Raw genomic sequence first — 19689 nt, forward strand, 5'->3', positions numbered from 1 at the left:
TTAATGAAATTATTTTCATGTGAATAAAGTTAATCATAAATATTCATCCCCCTGGGGTACCTCTTTTACAATGACCTCCATGTGTGAAATGATGAACAACTTTCTTTCATTTATCCCTATATATGTATACATCCATTGTTATCCCCACTTGAGCATATAGTATTTTTCTTCTTATTCAACCTTAACCAAGGATCACCCATCACACCGTGGGGTAAGGTAAAGGAAATATACTTGCAAAAATGAAAGTAATCAATCCGGATTTTGTTACAGAGGCAAGTCCTAGTGAAATAAAGTGAGAAATAACAAGATACCACAAGGTAGACCAAATACAAAGCGCTCAAAGATCAAATAAAGTTGACAACACAGAGAGAAAATAGAAGATATAGAAAAATGAAGAAGAAAAAATAATAAGAAAAGAGAAAAAAGAAAGAAAATAGATCAAATACTTCAAGATAAGTGACTCAATAATCCTTAAACCACAAGCTTAATCAAGTATGACTAGCTCGAAGATCCAGATTCAATTAGAAGATTAAGGATGCGATGGCATAGCGAGATGGAGATGAACTCTAGGGTGAAAACCCAAAATTGGTTGTCTAGAGGGATGTAGGAAAATGAAGAAAATGAAACGATGTAACCAGATTCAAATCAAGCAGAGCAAGATTGAAGATGTTTTCACAAGTTGATAATTGGTTCGATCACCCTTAAACACTTGTTTGGGCCTATTTATCCCTTTCTTTCATAACGTGAGCCCTAACATATGTTACGTGCCTAAAAAGTCCTTCTAATCATACATGGATTTCTAAGTGAAAGACTATCTTCAGATTTCATTCAACGCCTCAGGGTTAATTTTATTTGCAGAAAATGGTTTTTTAAAATCTTTAATGCATGATAGAGAAAAATAATAAAATGAGGGTTCAAGACATAAAATTTTAGATGACGTCTTGAAACTAAAGGAGAATTCGAGTTTAAAACCTGAAAAGGCAACTCAAATACGAAGATTGACAACTACTACACAGAAGATGATCTTATGTATATCTTAATAAAGTAGTGCACAACCCAAAGGCGCTCACGAGGGCTGGGAACCAGTGAACATTTCTGGAAGATATGCATAATGGCTACTTCACCATATCAATAAACACCGTAATCAAGAAAACTAGACCTTAACCAAAAAAACCAACCTGAAACACATTACCTCCTCAAATCAACCTGAAACACTCTACCTCCACAAGTCAACCTAAGTCTTAAATCATCATCAATCTTTACACTTGTCAAATAGATATACTTTTTTGAAAGATTAAAAGAGAATTTGACTTACTTGATATTCAATGAACTCTTTCTTTGAAATTTGCTTTGATTGTGAGCCTGAATAAAATGGCAGCATTTTTCAAAAAAACTTATGTATTAAACTTTTTTTCACAAAAGATGAAGAAAAACATTTTCAAATAGGATAATCTCTCGAGAAAGAGGTCCTTGAAGTGGACGAGGCTCATTTTGCCTCAAGCAAAGAAGCAATATCACAAACAGAAGTCAAAGCAAAGATACAAACGATTGGGGAACAATCAAGATGTCCCCATATTTCTGAATAACAAAGCTAGAAAATTAGAAGATCCAATAATGAAACTCTTTACAATTTTGTGATAATGTCAACATCAATGATCAGTCAAGAAGCATACAACTGATTGAACAAGAAGGGGCATGGCTTACCTCAAGATTTCCTGATATATCAATTCATATCAAAGAAAAATTGGTCACTTCTTAAGTGTCCATATGTTTTTAAGACCTCATAGAAAGGAAATTCCCCTAAACTATTTGACTAGAACAAGGAAGACATGTGGAGGCACTTCTGTTTGCCCAAGATGACAGCATGTGGTCATTGACCAATGGAACGAGGATCAAGTCATTCAAAATCAAATATTGACTCTCGAATGTCCCACATTAGGGCATTTCTAGAAAATCTCGATCATGTGGAGACCAAGTTCGAGATCAAGAAGGACATGAAGGTGGGTGTCACCACTTGGAGTGTCAGGGTCAAAAGATGAAAACAAAAAGAGCTTACCTTGAGAAAAAAGACCATTCATGCTTCAGTTGGAAGACGAGTCCTGAGAAACATATTTGATTGATCGGTTGAGTCAGGGACATAAATGGCATCAAGGCCATAAACCTAATCATAACAAGAATTCGAGAGAGAAATCATTTTCTCCAAAATAATGACAGAAAACAAAGACCAGAAGATTAGGTTGATTCCCAGAAGATTGCAAATCTGAGCTGGCAAGTTGTTGCGTCGATATTGAGGCAGGATCCATTCAAATATGATCAAGTGAATGAAGACTGAGGCCTTCAATTTGATGCGAGAAGAATAATGATCAACATTCTGCATACAAGAAAGTCATGAATTACATTTAAATACATTTAAGTGCATTCATATTGTTATACATATATACATAATTCTTACAGATTTTCCAAGGAAATAAGAGAAAGAAAAGTAAAATCATAATTCAAGCCTTAAATGGAGGGAATTGAGGAACCCAATACACATAACAGTCTTAATTTTTAAGTGAGGAATGTTACCCAACTAACGTGACTTTTTTAAGAAACTAAGTCTGATTTTTAGAGGTTTCTCGACATGGTATTTTTAAATGAGTTTTCAAAGAAACTAAGTCTGATTTTTAAAGGTTTCTTGAAGATTAACATGGTGTTTCAAAAGAATTTTTAAAAGAAACAAGTTTGATTTTCAGAGGTTTCTTGACATGATGTTCTTAAATGAGCTTTTAAAGAAGCGAAGTTTGACTTTTAGAAGTTTTTGATTGAGATGAGGTTTTCAAATGAATTTTCAAAGAAACCAAGTCTGATTTTCAGAGGTTTCTTGACATGATGTCTTCAAATGAATTTTAAAGAAACTAAGTCCGATTTTCAGAAGTTTCTTTATGATTTCTTCAAACGAGTTTTTAAGAAGCTAAGTCTGATTTTCAGAGGTTTCTTGACGATTACTCAACCAATATGATGGTTTCAAAAGTTTTTAAGAAATTAAGCTTGATTTTGAAGGGTTTCTTGAAGAGTAAGTCACTCGGGTCATCAATAAGTCTTTCGAGCATGATGCTTAAATCCTTCGGTCATCTATAAGTCTTTCGAGCAAGATGATAAGTCCTTTGGGCCATCCAAAAGACCTTTGGGCAGGATGTTTTCACATGATTTTTGAAAAAAAAAATAAGAAAATGATTTCCAAAGTTTCTTATTCTTTTCTGAAAATTGAAATTTTTGAAAAACAAATGTGATTTCCAAAGTTTCTTGCTTAGTAAGTCTGCGGACCACTAGTAAGTCGTTTGAGCATGATGATTAAGTCATTCGGGCCATCGATAAGACTCTCGAGCAAGATGCATTTAAAATGGTCAGCAGAATTTGCAGCGCTAAAATGACATCATACATATTCAGGCATTTGCGGAATATGAGCACACATATTCTTTCTATCAACTTTAAATGTTTTACATGAATTCAAAAAATCAACAAATATTTCATTTCATGATTTCGTGTAAAAGAAGACGAGTTTCAGCAAAGATTCGGTCTATATTTTCACCTTTAAAAAAAGTGGATCTCAGCAAAGAATTCAGGACCTTCGGTTCATTACCCTTGGGTACCTCAAATACATATCAATGACACATGATAATCTTTTGCACGTAAAATTCTTCAAAGAGAGGATAGACCAAACATTTCTGAGGAAGGGTTCGTAATGAGATTAACTTGTCTAATGAGGAAGAAAAAGTTCATAATGAGAAGAACTTGTTCAGAACTCGGCGCATCCATCACATCAACATTTCAGAAGAAGGGTTCATAATGGGAAGAACTCATCCAAAGAGGAAGAAAAAGTTCATAATGAGAAGAACTTGTTCGAAAATCGACACATCCATCACACAATGAGATATATTAACATTTTAGAAAGAGGGTTCGTAGCAATAAGAACTCATCCAACGAGGAATGAGAAGTTCATAATGAGAAGAACTTGTTCGAAACCCGACACATCTGTCACACAAGGAGATGGATCAATATTTCTTAATAAGGGTTAATAATGAAAAGAACTCACCCAATGAGGAAGAATAAGTTCATAATGAGAAGAACTTGTTCGGAACTCGACACATCTGTCACACAAAGAGATGAATAAACATCTCTAAAGAAGGGTTATTAATGAGAAAAACTCACCCAATAATGAATAATGAGTTCATAATGAGAAGAACTTGTTCGGAACTTGACACATCATCACACAAAGAGATAGACCGACATTTCGGAAGAATAGTTCATAATGAGAAGAACTCATCCGAAGAAGGGTTCGTAATGAGAATAACTCATCAACAATGGAGAAGAAGTTCGTAATGAGAAGAGCTTGTTCAATCTGTAATCGTCTATTGCATAAGGAGATGGATAAATGAAGAGTTCATAATGAGAACTCTTCCGACGAATGGGTCCATAATAAGAAGAACTCATCCAACGAGGACGATAAAGTTTGTAATGAGAAGAGCTTGTTCAACCTAGGATCATCCATCACACAAAAAGGTAGATTAACGAAGAGTTCGTAATGAGAAGAACTCGTAAAGAATAACGAATGCAAAAAATTATGTTTTATATCTTTGGTTCATTCCCGTTTCCACAACAATGAGCAAAGAAGAGCATCTAAAATCACCATTTTTTATTTATTTTATTTTTATTATTCTTATTATTGTATTATATTATTATTATATTAAAAAATAAATAAAAAGCCAAAAATTAGAAGAAAAAAATACAAAAAAATCAATACAAAAAAGGAAATATTCATGTAACATCTGTTGCCCATTGTTGTCATCCTTACCCAATCAATACCTGAACCACCGACCACAATCTCCAGCAAATTCCCATCAGCCTCACATGCAAGATAAGAAGACAAAAACAAAGGGATTAAATGTTTTTATCTTTTTCTTGTAATAGGGTTCTATAAAACCCAACAAAATGAATGTAAAGGGGGCTCTCCTGATTCAAGGAAAAAGCAATATACAACTTCATTTTCAGCATCTATTTTTTTCATTTTATATTTTGATTCCATTCGAACAAAACCAAATATCATAAACAAAAACCAAAAAAAAAAGCAAGCCTTTTTTATTATTTCTACTTGAACCAACATGAAAAAAAAGTATAAAAATACTAAATGAAAAAAGAAAACAGATATGAAGAAGTTTACCTCTTGATTGGAACCCTTCGTCGGCGACTGGAACCTCTGTTCGCATATTCGAATGGTCACAAAAGAAGAAATGGGCCGGTAAAAACATACTAAAAAATAGAGTTGATCCGACAGCGGACGGAGACGGTATGAGCCTCGGAAGCCGAGGGGTTGTCGGCCTGCTTCACAGTGTTTGGAGTTGTCCCTTGCAAAACAATCCTCGGATTTGTGTAGTCGGCGTCGAGACGAGGCCCTCCCGAAAATTTGGTGGCCATTGGCCACCAGCGACGACGACCAACACGATGGTCGGTGACGGCCTATAAGGCAGTGCCACCACTCGCGTCTGGACGAGTTAGAAAGAATGGAGAGTGATTTTTTTAGGAGAAAGAGATGAATTATGTAAATAAGGAAAAAAAAGGGGCAAAAATAGCCTATTTATAGGCTCTGTAAAACGGTGACGTTTAGCACATGTCCAAACTCGGTGAAACGGACTGTGCGTTTTGGGAGCCAAGGGGCAAATTGCACGCAGTCACTCGATTTTCCTCCGAGGTCACATGTTTCCCGTTATTTACTTAAATTAATTTTAACTTTTGTACTTATTTTGTTATTTTTTCATTTTATTTTATATTACTAATTTTTGGTTTATTTGCTTACAGGTCACTACACTTTTACCATGTTTTGCTTTTTAGTTCATGTTTATTTACAATATTTCATGTCTAATTTCATTTTTATTTCAATTTAATCACTATTTTGATTTGTTGCTTTTATTAGGTTTTAACCCCCAAGTATTCTATCGATTTATAATTTAGTCCCTAATCTGAAATTGATTTATTTAATTACAATTTAGTCATTGATTTTATTTATTTTATTTCAATTTTATCCTTATTTAAAATTAGCTTATTAACTTTAATATTTTCTTTTCTTTTCAGGTTATTCGAATCAATTACCGATTATATATATTCATTTTAAATTGTTTTAATCTTTTAATTTATTTTATTTCTTTAACTTATTTTCTTTTAACTATTTATTTTAATTAGATTATTTAATAATTATTCTAACTTTATTTTTTTTATTTTTTCCAGGTCCGAGCATTCAGGTAATTTCTCGTCAGTTTAAAAGTAAATTATTTTTACTAGTATGTTAATATTTTTAATTTCAAGTCTTTAATCCTTTAGATTTAGTTTCTTCACATTTTATTCCTTTGAATAGGGAAATTGCCAATTTGGTCCCTTCTTTTATGTTGAGGGATTCAAATTGACTTTTTGATTAAAATAATTAATTCGATTAATAACTAGAATCTTAAATTACGTTTTTAGACCTCTAGGATTATATTTTTACACTTAGGTCTCTAGACTTTAGATTTTTACACTAAGGCCCTTAGACTTTAAATCTTTTATAGTTTAGTCCCTATACTTTATATTTTTACCATCTTAGTCCTTTAATTATGGGATGATTCGATTTGAGTTTTCGCAAGAAAATGTTCGATTGCTCAAATCAATTATCTGATCCAATAATTGGTTAATAAAATCAGATAGGGTTAATATTAGACACTCATTTTCAAGTTTAGTCCTCTAGGATCCTTAATTTCATAATTTAATACAGATCAAGAGAAGTCTTCATGAATTCACCTAGTATAATTAGGATTATTTTAATTGGTTGATCGATTGCATTCGTATTTTCAAACACAAGGCAATGTTCACTTATTAGGGAGTCAATAGTATATCTCCCGTAAGTATGCTCAAGGGGTGGCTGTTGGTGATTCCTGAAGTAGGTCGACATCCTTTTCGTTAACCCTGTCATGTTTCAAAAATTCCAAGGCAATGTTCGATTATTGGGCATAATAATTGATCTCCCACATTCATGCTAGGGGTTTAATATTATTCGCTTAAATAATCCAACATCATTTTCAATCGTGCATTCATAGTGAATTTTTTTATAAAATAAGGTTTGAACTCAAAATTTCCAAATTTCAAAATAGGATAATCAACTAGGTACCAATTTATGGGCACTGTGGGGGTGTTACCCTTCCCCACGTATAACCGACTCCCGAGCCTGATTTTTGAATTTTCGCATGCCCCAAAACTCGATATTTTGGTCAAATAAAATATTTATTAAAATCACCCTATTTTTATGGTGCTAACCCCTAAGTCGTACTAGTTTTTTTCTCACCTGGACGAAAAACAATGATGACAATAACATTTGAAACATTATACACCTATTTTTAACGAAAAATTCTTTAGACACAAACGTTTTTCGATGCATAGTTTGAACACTTATTTTTGTATTAAGTCGATATAAATTTATTAAATTAAATAAAAAAAATGTTATCAAATTCCCCTGATCAAATAATAACACATATGGCTTGATTAGAAAAATATGATTAAAATAATAAAAGTACATAAACAATGAAGAAGAAATATACTAATTTTTTAACCATCACGTCAATTTCTCTTATCAAATGTTAATATCATATGTTCAGAGCAAATAGCGACATTATTTAGATACTTAATATTGATAAAATTGCTATTTCCGTATAATCTAAAATTATTAAATCAATGACCAAATTAAAAAATTCCTCATAATGAAATTATAATGGAGCACATATTTACGAGATGTCATGTCAATGCTGTAAAAAGACATTTTAGTTGAGATTTTCATTGAGAAACAATTATCTAACCGTTTTTTGAAAAATTAATGATCAAATTTAAAATAAAAAGAATAAAGAAACTGACCTTATTATGATGCAAAAAAAGAGGGAAAATGCATGCTATGAAGTACGATCTCGCATTATTTTGGAACCGGTCGTTTGTAAGGTTGGGCGGTGGTGAAATCAGGATGGCTTTCAAGATCAACACAATCATTATAACCATGCATCATATGCTAATTACTGCAGAATTTGGCACCAAACTACAAAAGGAAAAGGATACAAATCGGCAACGCATCTTCTAATAAGATTTTTCTTAATCAAAGCACACTGGGTTATTTGTTCAAATTTCAAAATATTTGTTTACGCAACAAACCCCAAGAGCCCATTATTTAAAGTTCCAAAAGTAAGCAAATAAAGAGCATAGGACACAAGCGAAACAACTTAATATTACTTGCATGAGGATCTACGGATGGTTCTCCACCAAGCTCCACCCGCAGGTTGTCATATGTATATACCTTTGGCATCTGCTTAACAGTAGGGAATAGATATCAATCAGCATGACAAATATCATTCGCTGTATGCCAGCAAGTAACATACCCTTCACACTGTAACAAACTAAATTCTCGCAAGCAGCAGTGTCAACAACTTTACACCAAATGAAATGTAGATTACTTCTCTATTTACGTTTTAGCTACTAATGATGCACAACATGAGATGATGATCGATGTATCAGTGAAAAAAGGAATAAAATGCCATATGAAATAAAAAGAAGGATGTGGTAAAGGAATCTTCCAAACAGATATCACTAAACCATATGCAAACAGGAAACCTCAATTCTTCTATTTGAAACATTATTGTTTAAATTTCTCAATTTCAACTCTCAATAAGGTTTTTGGAGTATATTATGAAAAGAAAAAAATTATAATTGTACAAGTAAATAGTCGTTTCCATTCTTTTACCATAAAATATCTAACGTCAACTCCCAAGAACTTTGAAATATCTATACAAGTGATATGGCAGTGCTAATATATTGTCAAGATATCCTACAAGGGCTTCTTGAAAATCATGAAACAAATTGTCAAGGCTGCCTCAACAATCCAATACATCAAAGAGGGGAAATGCATTTTTGTAAACATTTACCAATTCATCAGAGAAGAAAGCAAGGAAAAACCAAGGACAAGGTCTTTATATTGTGAACCTGAGCAAAATTCTTCCTCTCAATTGTAACAATTGATGAAGAAAAGGGGCTGAGTCTTCTACAACGAAATATCTTCCATCCTAAAGCGAGTAGTTAATGTATCCCCCTATATTGGGATAATAACTCACTTGAACATAAAGTTTAGCATCCCTCAGCAGATGACAAGAGTGACACTATGATACCATTTGGTTTTACCAGTATCCTACATTCCTATTTTCCCATTTTGAAACAAATACAAGAACACCTCCAAAGCTACAAAGTACAAACATTAATATTACAAGAATGCATTCAATAACTACCAAGAAAATTGAATTAGACTAAGGCAAAATCAAACAATCAAGTCAGAGATTTTAACTCACGAATGGAATCTTCGAGGCCTTATCATTCCACCAAGCCAATAATCCCAAAGACGCAAAGAAGCTCAAACTTCCACACACCCAAGCTAATGCCTCGTACTACCCCCAGAAAAAAAAACGAAGCATAAGAATAAGAATGAAGAAAAAAAAGTCAACTTCTTTTAAAAAGCAACTGGGTAAAATTAGGGAAATATTACAGTTAAAAAATATAAATTGGGATTAGTTGGGGTGTTTAAAAATATGAATTATATGATTTGTTGATTCCATCACCCGATACAAACTTATCTAGCATTTTAGAGATAAATACCTTATTTTTTCAGCCGAGTATCCGGCCCATTATTTTTTGCGGGTTTTCGGGTCGGATCCAGGTCACACCTTAACTGGATACTCAGCGATCCGGTTTTTTTTATTGCTATTTTTTAATATTATATTTTCATTTTTAATTTCAAAATTATTTTACCATAACATTCTAGATCTATATTTTTTTCCAAATATTTCACCTTAACATTTAAATTATTTATTTTAATATCAAACTAATATAAATTTAATTTGTAATTTAAAATTTTATTTTTTATGATTTTAAATTTTAATTTTAGATTATATAATTTGAACTTATAAATTTTATGCATATGTTTATAAACTTTTAAGTTTTAAATTTTATATTTTCTTATGTGATTTTTTCTAAAATATTAATATAAATTATTATTATGCCTTGTTGAGAATACAATGCGACTTAGGCAAGGGACACGCCTAAAGTGTAATGCGACATAGGCTAGATCACCCGGACTACCACACGTCTACTATAGTCATTGTAGCATTTACCTTATTATAACAAATAATCTCACATCTGTATATTATTCGAGTAATTTATTTTTTCCAACATAATATTTTAAAAAATTAGCCAGATTAATAAAAAAAACATTATTAGTACCCTATGAGTCCGATCGACGCCACCAAAAACTCAAATTCATAAATCATGGATTTTCCTTTGAATTATCATAATCTTTTTATTAATTAACTCCGATCCACACATAAAATCTTAGAAATAAATTACTCATATGAAGCTGGTAAAATCATATATGCTTTGTTGTGATTAATTCCTTGCTTAATTCTAAATATGCCATGTCAACAGTTACGTCCATATAGACTTATCTAATTAGTAAAAAGAATCAACTGTTAATTAAGTAATAGTTTTCGTCTAATTAGAAAGTTTTATCTCAAAATAAAACGTTGGATCAAACTACTTAAAAAAAGAATACGAGTTAAAATATTATTTTGTCAAACGTTAGAATTTAATTTTATCGTTGTACCTATTTAGTAATAAACCATACAACGTTGAAGAAAGATAAATCCTATCATAAGCTCTCTTGAAAGATGCTATTTATAAAATGCATATATGAACTCTCGGTGTTTGATCTAGAAGTATTTTTCAGGGTAAACACATATATATTAAAAATCGAAATTTTTGTATGGAACATACACAAATAAAATTTTAAGGTAGATATTATTAATAAAATAAACAACTAACATAAAAAAATTTGAATTTCAATATGAGCACGTGTCTACTCAAAATACATACATCTACTATTGTATTCTATACATGACATGTTCAATCAATAAATGGTTATTATTTAATTAAAAATAATAATATAAAAATGCCATGAAAATGATAAATATTAGGGTAAAGTACAATGGTCCCTCTATTATAAGATATTGCTTTATTAAGTCTTTTGACTATTAAATGTTACAAAATGGTCCTCCGATTATAGGGAGTTATTTTGTTGAGTCCCTCAACTATTAAAAGTTATAAAATTGTTACACTACTCATTATGTTACAAACTCGTCATTTTCTGTTAAAAAATTAACGGTCACCTAAGTTAGACGTTAAGATGTTGACTGGAATATGATAGTCATTTAAGATTATGAGATCAGATTTTATTATATCTCATTTAGCAGGTTAACGTATAGCTCAGATTGTTATAAAAAATTTAACGAAAAATGATGAATTTGGAACATAATAAATAGTCAGGTGACCATTTTATAACTTTTAATAGCAAGAGAATCAACAAAGTAATTCCCTATAGTCAAGGTCTATTTTTTTAACTTTTAATAGTAAAATGACTCAATAAAGTGTTATCATAGTCGAGAGACTATTTGTATACTTTACCATATATATTAATATTAGTCTAACTTTTCCATAGTTATTCAACTTTGTATAATATATGATAAATTATGCGTTTAATATCTAAACTATCAGTTTTGATTCGTTTTAGTACCTAAACTATCAGCTTTGGTTCGTTTTAGAAAATTGAAAGTTTAGGTACTAAAATGGACCAGAACTAATAGTTTGTGTACTAAACATGTTATGTTTTCAACGGTGGAAAATTAAAATGAAACAAAAATTAAACGTTATGTATGATTTTTAAAAAAATTAAAAGTTTAGGTACTAAAATAGATCAAAATTGATAGTTTAATTATTAAATGTTTAGTTTACCCTATAATATATTTGTTTTCTATTATTTTACCTAATGGTGAATTCGTCGTCCCTTGAACTTTAACAATATAAACCCTTCTAAAACGAGGCAAAACTGTAGGGTGGGGCGACACTAAGACAGAAGCGTAGACAGGAGAGGGGGAAGGATAGGTCATGGCTGTATAAAATAAAATAAAAAAAATCTACAAAATATATTGAGAGGGAGAGAGTAATGGAGAAGAGGGAAAGCAATTATTACCTTTTAATGTGATGCACGCATCCATGGCAGAACAGAGAAGGGTACAGAGTACTGCCATGACACAAGGGTAGAATACAAAATCAAAAAAAAAAAAAAAACTCATTTAAACAACGAGCCGAACAAGTTTTCCCAGAAGAGAGAGGTTGAGTCGAGTTAAAAATTGAATTGTTGCAAGATTGAGCAGAGGAGAGAAGAAAAGGAATGGAGTTCAAAAAGAAGAGAAAGAACAAGATAAAAATGGGTCTTTTTTCATTTTAGTTTGGAGATTGATTTCATGGCATGCAAAGAAAGCTAGAGTGGTTTTGATAAATCTTGAAGGAAACCAGATATATAATCTATTTCTCTTGCTTTGTAGGTGGGAAAATGTTGTCTTTAACTTGATCTCTGATTTTCCAAAACAGCTTATTTGTCTTCTCGTTTCCATACAGTACAAATGCACTTTGAATTACAGGCTAATGGTGTTGTAGAACTCGGAGGTTTTGGTCCGATTTGTCAGCAAGACAAGTGGATAAATCAGCAAGAAGGTGATAGCTTTACCTTTGCAAACAACGAAAAAGAAGCAATTTCTGTTCATATGAGAAGAAGCCAAAGCCCACCCACACCAGCATCCACTCTCTCATCGTCTTTCAACGGCGGTGCCTACGATGCGGACGGCGGAGGTAATTCCGCCAAAAACACCACCACCACAGTGGCCACCGTAGCACCACCTAAGAATCCGCTTCTTCAACCGGTTCCTAGAGAAATAGGCCTTACTCCGGGGCATGAAGGTACTCAAAGATGCAATCTGGGATTGGAAGATTGGGAAACGATGCTGTCAGAATCAGCCATCTCACCGAGTCAAGACCACTCGATTCTGCGTTGGATCGCTGGTGACCATTCCTTGGGTGTCAAACAGCTGCTTCAGAGTGAGATTACTGGTACTAACCAGGGATTTGATTTTGAAGGCAATGCAGGGCCGTGGGTTGTTGACCAGGGTCCTGGGTTTGACTCAATTGGTAATGTGATTTCAAGCGCTGCCCTGAGTTTCGGTGGTGTTCCTGGTTCTGGGTTTGTAGGTGCTACTGTTGGGTTTAATACAAACATCCAAAATATGATTTTTACTTCTCCAGCTAACAATACTGGTCATCCCGTTTCTCTGCAGCTGCAGCCTGCTCAGTATCTTGAAAACCAAGATGAGAAACCACAGATTTTTAGCCCACTTGTTTTCATGGATCAGGAACGGCATCCTCAAAATCCAAACTTTTCCTGGCCATTACCTCAAGAAGAGCACCTCCTTCAGCCTTTGCCAAAGCGTCTCAATCCTGGTAACTTGGAATTTTCTTCTCAGATCCCAAAACTCCCGTTTTCTGATTCCGGCCAGGAATTGTTTACTAGAAAGCAGCTGCAACAACAAGGGTTTCCTCAGGGTTCCCAGTTTGTTCCTCAGCAGAAGCCGCCGATGGTGGCAAAAGATGAAGTGTTGAGTCCAGCAGAGGATATGGCTCAACAGCAGCAGCAGTTGAACCAGTTACACCAGCAACAGCAAGTCACATTGTTCGAACTGCTTTACATGGCTGCAGAGTTTGTAGGGAGTGGGAATTTTTCTCACGCGCAACGGATATTGGCGCGGCTCAATCACCAACTGTCTCCAGTAGGTAAGCCCCTTCAAAGGGCTGCTTTCTACTTCAAGGAGGCTTTACAATTACTGCTCATGAATAACTCTGTCTCTCCGCCACCACCGAGGGGCCCAACCCCTTTTGACATTATCTTCAAAATGGGGGCTTACAAGATCTTCTCTGAAGTCTCTCCGGTTATCCAATTTGTAAATTTTACCTGCAACCAGGCTCTTCTTGAAGCTCTTGATGGTGCTGATCGAATTCACATTGTGGACTTTGATATTGGATTTGGTGTTCAGTGGGCATCGTTTATGCAGGAGCTTCCCTTGAGGAGTAGAGGAGCTCCTTCATTGAGAATTACTGCCTTTGCCTCACCTTCAACGCACCATCCTATTGAGCTTGGGCTTATGCGTGACAATCTTACACAATTCGCTAATGAGATTGGTTTAAGTTTTGAGCTTGAGATGCTTAATTTCGATGCTTTAGTTCAAACCCCTTACTCTTTGCCCTTGTTTCATTCAAATCAAAACGAGGCAATGGCTGTGAATTTTCCAGTTTGGTCTTCTTCGAACCAGCCCTCTGCTTTGCCCAATCTTCTGCACTTTGTGAAGCAGCTTTCCCCAAAAATCATGGTGTCTTTAGACCAAGGGTGCAACAGAAATGATCTGCCATTCCCACAGCACATTGTCCATGCGTTTCAGTCATATATAGACCTATTAGAATCACTTGATGCCATTAAGCTGACTTCTGATGCTGTCAACAAGATTGAAAGGTTCCTTCTTGTGCCACGAATTGAAAGCACCGTGTTGGGGCGACTGAATGCACCTGAGAAAATGCCCCTTTTGAAGACTCTTTTATCCTCAGCTGGTTTTGTCCCTGTAACATTCAGTAACTTCACTGTAACTCAGGCAGAATGTGTAGTAAAGAGCGCTCAAGCTAGGGGATTTCATGTCGAGAACCGCCGGACTTCGCTTGTGCTTTGCTGGCAGCAGAGGGATCTTATCTCAGCATCAGCTTGGAGATGCTGAACCTGAGTAGCAGCATCAAACAGGCTGGGGAGCTTTTTTTCGTTTAGCAACTAACAGTCCATCAACTCTATCCTGAAGTAGGACTTAAGTCAAATTAACAAATTCTGCTGCTTTTATGACTAAATGCTTGTTGTCTTTCTTTCGAGTCTCCTCTCCTTGTTGACTATCGTAATGTTTTGGACATATTGATATTGATGCTATGTATTCTGATATCTTGTTGGTTTTTTTAGTGAGCAACTGTATTATCTTCTCGTTAAGGTGGTGCTGTTTTGTTTTGTTTTCTTACAACAAGTGATGACTAAAATTGCATATTCAACTTTCCAGATTTTTTTTTATATTTATGGGTATTAAATTGTCTTACTGCTCCATGAACATCGCATACCAGACCAGACCAATCAGTGTGACTAAAGATGTCCTGTGATGAATCACTTGACAGTCTATGTTGTGCAACTCATGTATATGTTCTCCAGTATTTCTCGTCTTTCTCCCATAAACTCTTGTATATTTGCTCAATCTGTGGACTTCCTTAGGACCCTATGGAACTGCAGAGATACTGGATAATGTAACCTGTTTTGGATTCCTTTTCAATCAGCTAATTAATTTACCATGATTGACTTCAATACTGGGAAGTTAAAACCTACTTCAGATTGAGGATTTAGGCTTTATTTCAACATCAAATAAGGATTGGGTTATAAAATAGGATTCAAATAACTCGATAGTTTTAGTAATTATTGATCGATTTTCAAGTTAGACTCAAGTCTCTTAACTCTATACGATATTTATACATCGCATATGAAAAAATAGGAAGAAATACATATTTATATCATACTATATGTTTATATAAAGATGTTTAAATTATAATCAATTAATATCAAAACATTATAAATATTTATAATTGAATTTAAACATAAATTCAAATGAGTTAACTTGAATCGGATTTTTTTTAATAAAATTTAGTTATAAAATAGGATTCGTTAACTCTATCAACTTAAAAAAAATATTCGATTCGATCCAACACTTACTCTGTGTATCCCGGATTCTATGCTTTGAACATTAGCAGAAACAATAATTGAGTATTAGAATAATCATTTTTTGCTTGAAGACCTCCTATGGAAGCCTGAGTCCGAAACTCAACCGTTTAAGATATCATCTGTTCTGAGATTACCTAAACATATGATTGGCTATGAAGAGGAAGACAATAAACAAAAAACACAAGATTAACTATATTTGCTCAAATTCTGTTAAACAATCGTTGCTGGCTTGCCTCGGCTTATTACTTAATTGGTTGTATGCCGAATGTACGTAACTTTGTCGCGCAGTGTCGGACTCACTACAAGAAAATACTTTAGTGATAATGCAAATGATCTCTAAAAGCATTAAATTTAAACACTAAAATATTTAATGACAAAATTTTTAAATCGTCACTTGCCATCACTAATAATTCTGTCATTATTATTTTAGTCACAATTATTCTAAAAATTGTCACAATTGTTCATTTTTTGTGACCATCTATTCGACATAATTATCAATATAAATTGTGGTGAATTTTATAAAAAAATATTTTTTGTGATCATCAATATTGTCACATTAAGTATTTTTTAGTGACCAAATGTTTGATACTATTATCAATAAAAATTGTGATAAATTTATTTGACACTGAAAGTATATTTTATGACCACTAATATTGTTACTAAATGTTTGACACTATTAACAATAACTCTGTCATTATTATATTAGTGACGACTTTAATGAATTGTCGCAATTATTTGTATTTTTTGTGACTACATTTTTTGACACGGAAATATTAATAACAGTGACAAAAATTTAGATACTAATATCATCTTTATTAGTGACAAATATTTTACCACCACTACATAACTAAATTAATTAAAAAATTTATTATGTAATCAATTATAGTATATATTACATTTTTAATTATATTCATATTCTTTAGGAACTTACATTGCAATCATTGTCATCGGTTAGTTATTTTTCGTTAAAGATAGATGATGTGACATCTCCACATTTTTTTTGTGTGTAACCACCAATATTTGATTTCAAATCGGGAACTACGTAAGCATAGACGACCCTCTCAACTCAATTTACGGATCTAGTGTCTTATCTTGTTAGACCATGTTGGTTTAACATGTTATTTTTTATAAATTAATATGATATATAGCTTTTAAGATGATCGAACATGGGACCTTAGGGAAAGAATGCAACTCCTAGTCATTGTGCTGAGAAAAAAAAAATGTATGTTGTTGACAAAAAAAAATAATTTAATTAAATTTTCTATGATTTCTCATATGAAAAACGTACTTGGAAGATAAATATAAAAAATAATTAGTTTATTTTAAAATATAATCGTATAAATATTAATATTTAAATCTAAAATAGTATTAGGTGTTCTTAAATTATATTTAAAATATAAAACAAAAGTATTTGACAATATATTAACCCCTTGTAGTGAAAATTCTAAATTTTAAAAAATATATTAATAATTAACTGGTGTTTGCAAAATTCACATATATCTCTATAAAGATAATAAATTACATATAAAAATTAATCAATTATTTTGAAAAAAAACTAATCATAATTGAAGATTAAATGACACTATCAAAGCTTATGGTATCGTCGTTCATTTATTTCGTTAATAAAAAAATTCATAATAATATTAAATAATATATTTAAAAGATTAAGGTAATTTTATTAGTCATTTATTAGTCATTTAGTCATTGTACAATTTGGATGATTATTGAAATTTAAAATTTTAAAATATGTACAAAATTAGTTAAATTAGAGCGTAAGACTAATAACAAAATTTTACCTTTTTGACAAACTAGTTTATCTTAACAACGATTTTAATTATTATTGATGTCAATATTTATCACATCAAAAAGTAAAATTTTAAGTGACAAACAACTTTTTTCTCACAATAAATATCAAATAATAGTGTCCGCTTTATATATCATCACTATCATACCATTTCTCGTCAAGGAAATAATTGTGTCAATTTGCGTATTGTAATAATGTCAAAATTTTATGACGGTGAAATTTATTTCACAATTATATACTTATAGTGAGAATTTAACCGTGAAAAAAATATAATAATCATAGTTATTACTATAATAGTGACGAGATAAAAATACATCACACCTTTTATTATTATAAGTGTCGTAAAAATTTGTCACCAAAAGTTTGATATTTATGACAAAATTACTAATAGTCACTATCAATATGCCATAAAAGCTTTACTCTTATAGTGAAACTTGTGACGTAATTTAAGAATATCACAAGTATATCATTATAAAATGATAAATTTATTAGTGAAAAAAATATTGTCACAATTATGAATAATAATAGTGACAATTTAATATGGTATAACTATTACATCATTTCTTGTTAAAAAATGTGATGTCAATTCAAGCATTTTATCAGTGACTAAATATAAGTAGGACACATCTATTCACTTGAATAGTGATAAAATTATTTCGCCACAAATCATGAATTAAAACTAGTGACAAAAATAATTATCGTCACAAATAACCAATTAAGACTAGTTACCATAACAATTATCGTCACAAATCACCAACTAAGACTAGTGATAAAATGTTATCGTCACAATTATTAATAATAATAGTGATTACGCAATATATTGTCACTATTATAATTTTTCACGAAAAATAAGTTGGCGTCAATTCAACCATTCTATTATTGACCAATTGATAATGACGACTTGCTTTGGTTACAATAAAACACTTTTATTGATGAATTACTTGTGATGAATTTCAAAATTGACATAATTATATATAAAGAGTGACAAAATAAAAGTAAATCACAATTATTCATTTCAGAAGGACAAAAAAATAATTTTCATCATAAATAACAATGCAAATCTTTAGTATGTGATTAAATGATCACTAAAATCTTAATTCTTGTAGTGATTGATGCAATAGTAGATTTAGAAATATTTTTAGGATAAACGCGCATAATTTAATAACATAAAATCTTTGAATAAATGAACGTAAATAAAATTTTAAAATAAACAATACTAATAAAATAAAAAATTAATAAAAAATTAAATTTTAAAATACACACGTAACCACCACAAATTATACATGTCTTTCCCATTGGACCGATGTATATTTTTATTCATTTGCTTGTTTTCATTACACCAAACACGTAACGCGTAATTCTCTGTTTTTATCAATTCATTATTAAATGGTGTACTTTATTTTTGACATCATATTTTAAGGTTGGAGCTTTAAATCAGTTTTTGATGTACAAATTCTTGTCTTGTAGTACTTTGAATTTGCTGTACCATTTTTCGCCATTGGAACATCAAATCAACTCACATGGGTCATCATTAATTGACCCAACTTCTCTTGATACTGATAAGTTCACATTTTTCTTTAGATATAATACCAAAAATTATGATTTTTATTTTAAATTAGTCATTAATTTTTTAAATATTTTAATTTCATCCTTAAATTATTATGATTATTTTAAATTAATCTTTAAACTTTTGAATATTTCATTTTTATCCCCAAATTATGAGCTTCACTCTAAACTAGTTCCCAAACTTTTTAAACATTTCAATTTCATCCCATACCATACACATATACTAATCACATCCTTTGTTAATGAAATCATTAGGCCAAGTTATATGCTTCCTCTGTCCCATAAAAATGTCCCTTGTTGACTTTTTATTAGTCAAATCTTTTAAATTTGACCATGATTATTTTAAAATTTTAAAATAATTAAATTTTATAAATATTTATTTGAAAACTACTTGATTGAAGGTTTTTAAAATATATTTCCACATATGTTTTTAAATAATAACTAGTCAATGTTCAAAAATATTGACCAAAAAAGTCAATAATGGATATATTTTATGGGACACAGGAGTATAATATATTTGAAAAAAATTAGGTTAAACTATGGTTGAAACTTA

At 31.7% G+C, this 19689-nt stretch overlaps 1 protein-coding gene and 1 long non-coding RNA gene across 2 annotated transcripts; one reads left to right on the forward strand and one right to left on the reverse strand.

The window, feature by feature from the left end:
* Window positions 1-8218: 8218 nt before the first annotated feature.
* LOC120214293 lies at window positions 8219-9475 on the reverse strand. The gene is made up of 2 exons (XR_005524849.1): window positions 9384-9475; window positions 8219-8350 (listed from the first exon to the last, which is right to left on the reverse strand). It is a non-coding gene; the product is annotated as an uncharacterized LOC120214293 (long non-coding RNA).
* A 2526-nt stretch (window positions 9476-12001) lies between these two features.
* On the forward strand, window positions 12002-14823 carry LOC120214334 (scarecrow-like protein 22). Its single transcript, XM_039212256.1, has one exon. It carries the CDS (start codon window positions 12546-12548, stop codon window positions 14733-14735), a length of 2190 nt encoding a protein of 729 aa, XP_039068187.1. The 5' UTR covers window positions 12002-12545; the 3' UTR covers window positions 14736-14823.
* The last annotated feature ends 4866 nt before the right edge of the window (window positions 14824-19689 follow it).

This window comes from Hibiscus syriacus, unplaced genomic scaffold, assembly GCF_006381635.1.
Source record: "Hibiscus syriacus cultivar Baekdansim isolate YM2019G1 unplaced genomic scaffold, ASM638163v2 tig00110057_pilon, whole genome shotgun sequence".
In the NCBI taxonomy this organism is placed as follows: domain Eukaryota; kingdom Viridiplantae; phylum Streptophyta; class Magnoliopsida; order Malvales; family Malvaceae; genus Hibiscus; species Hibiscus syriacus.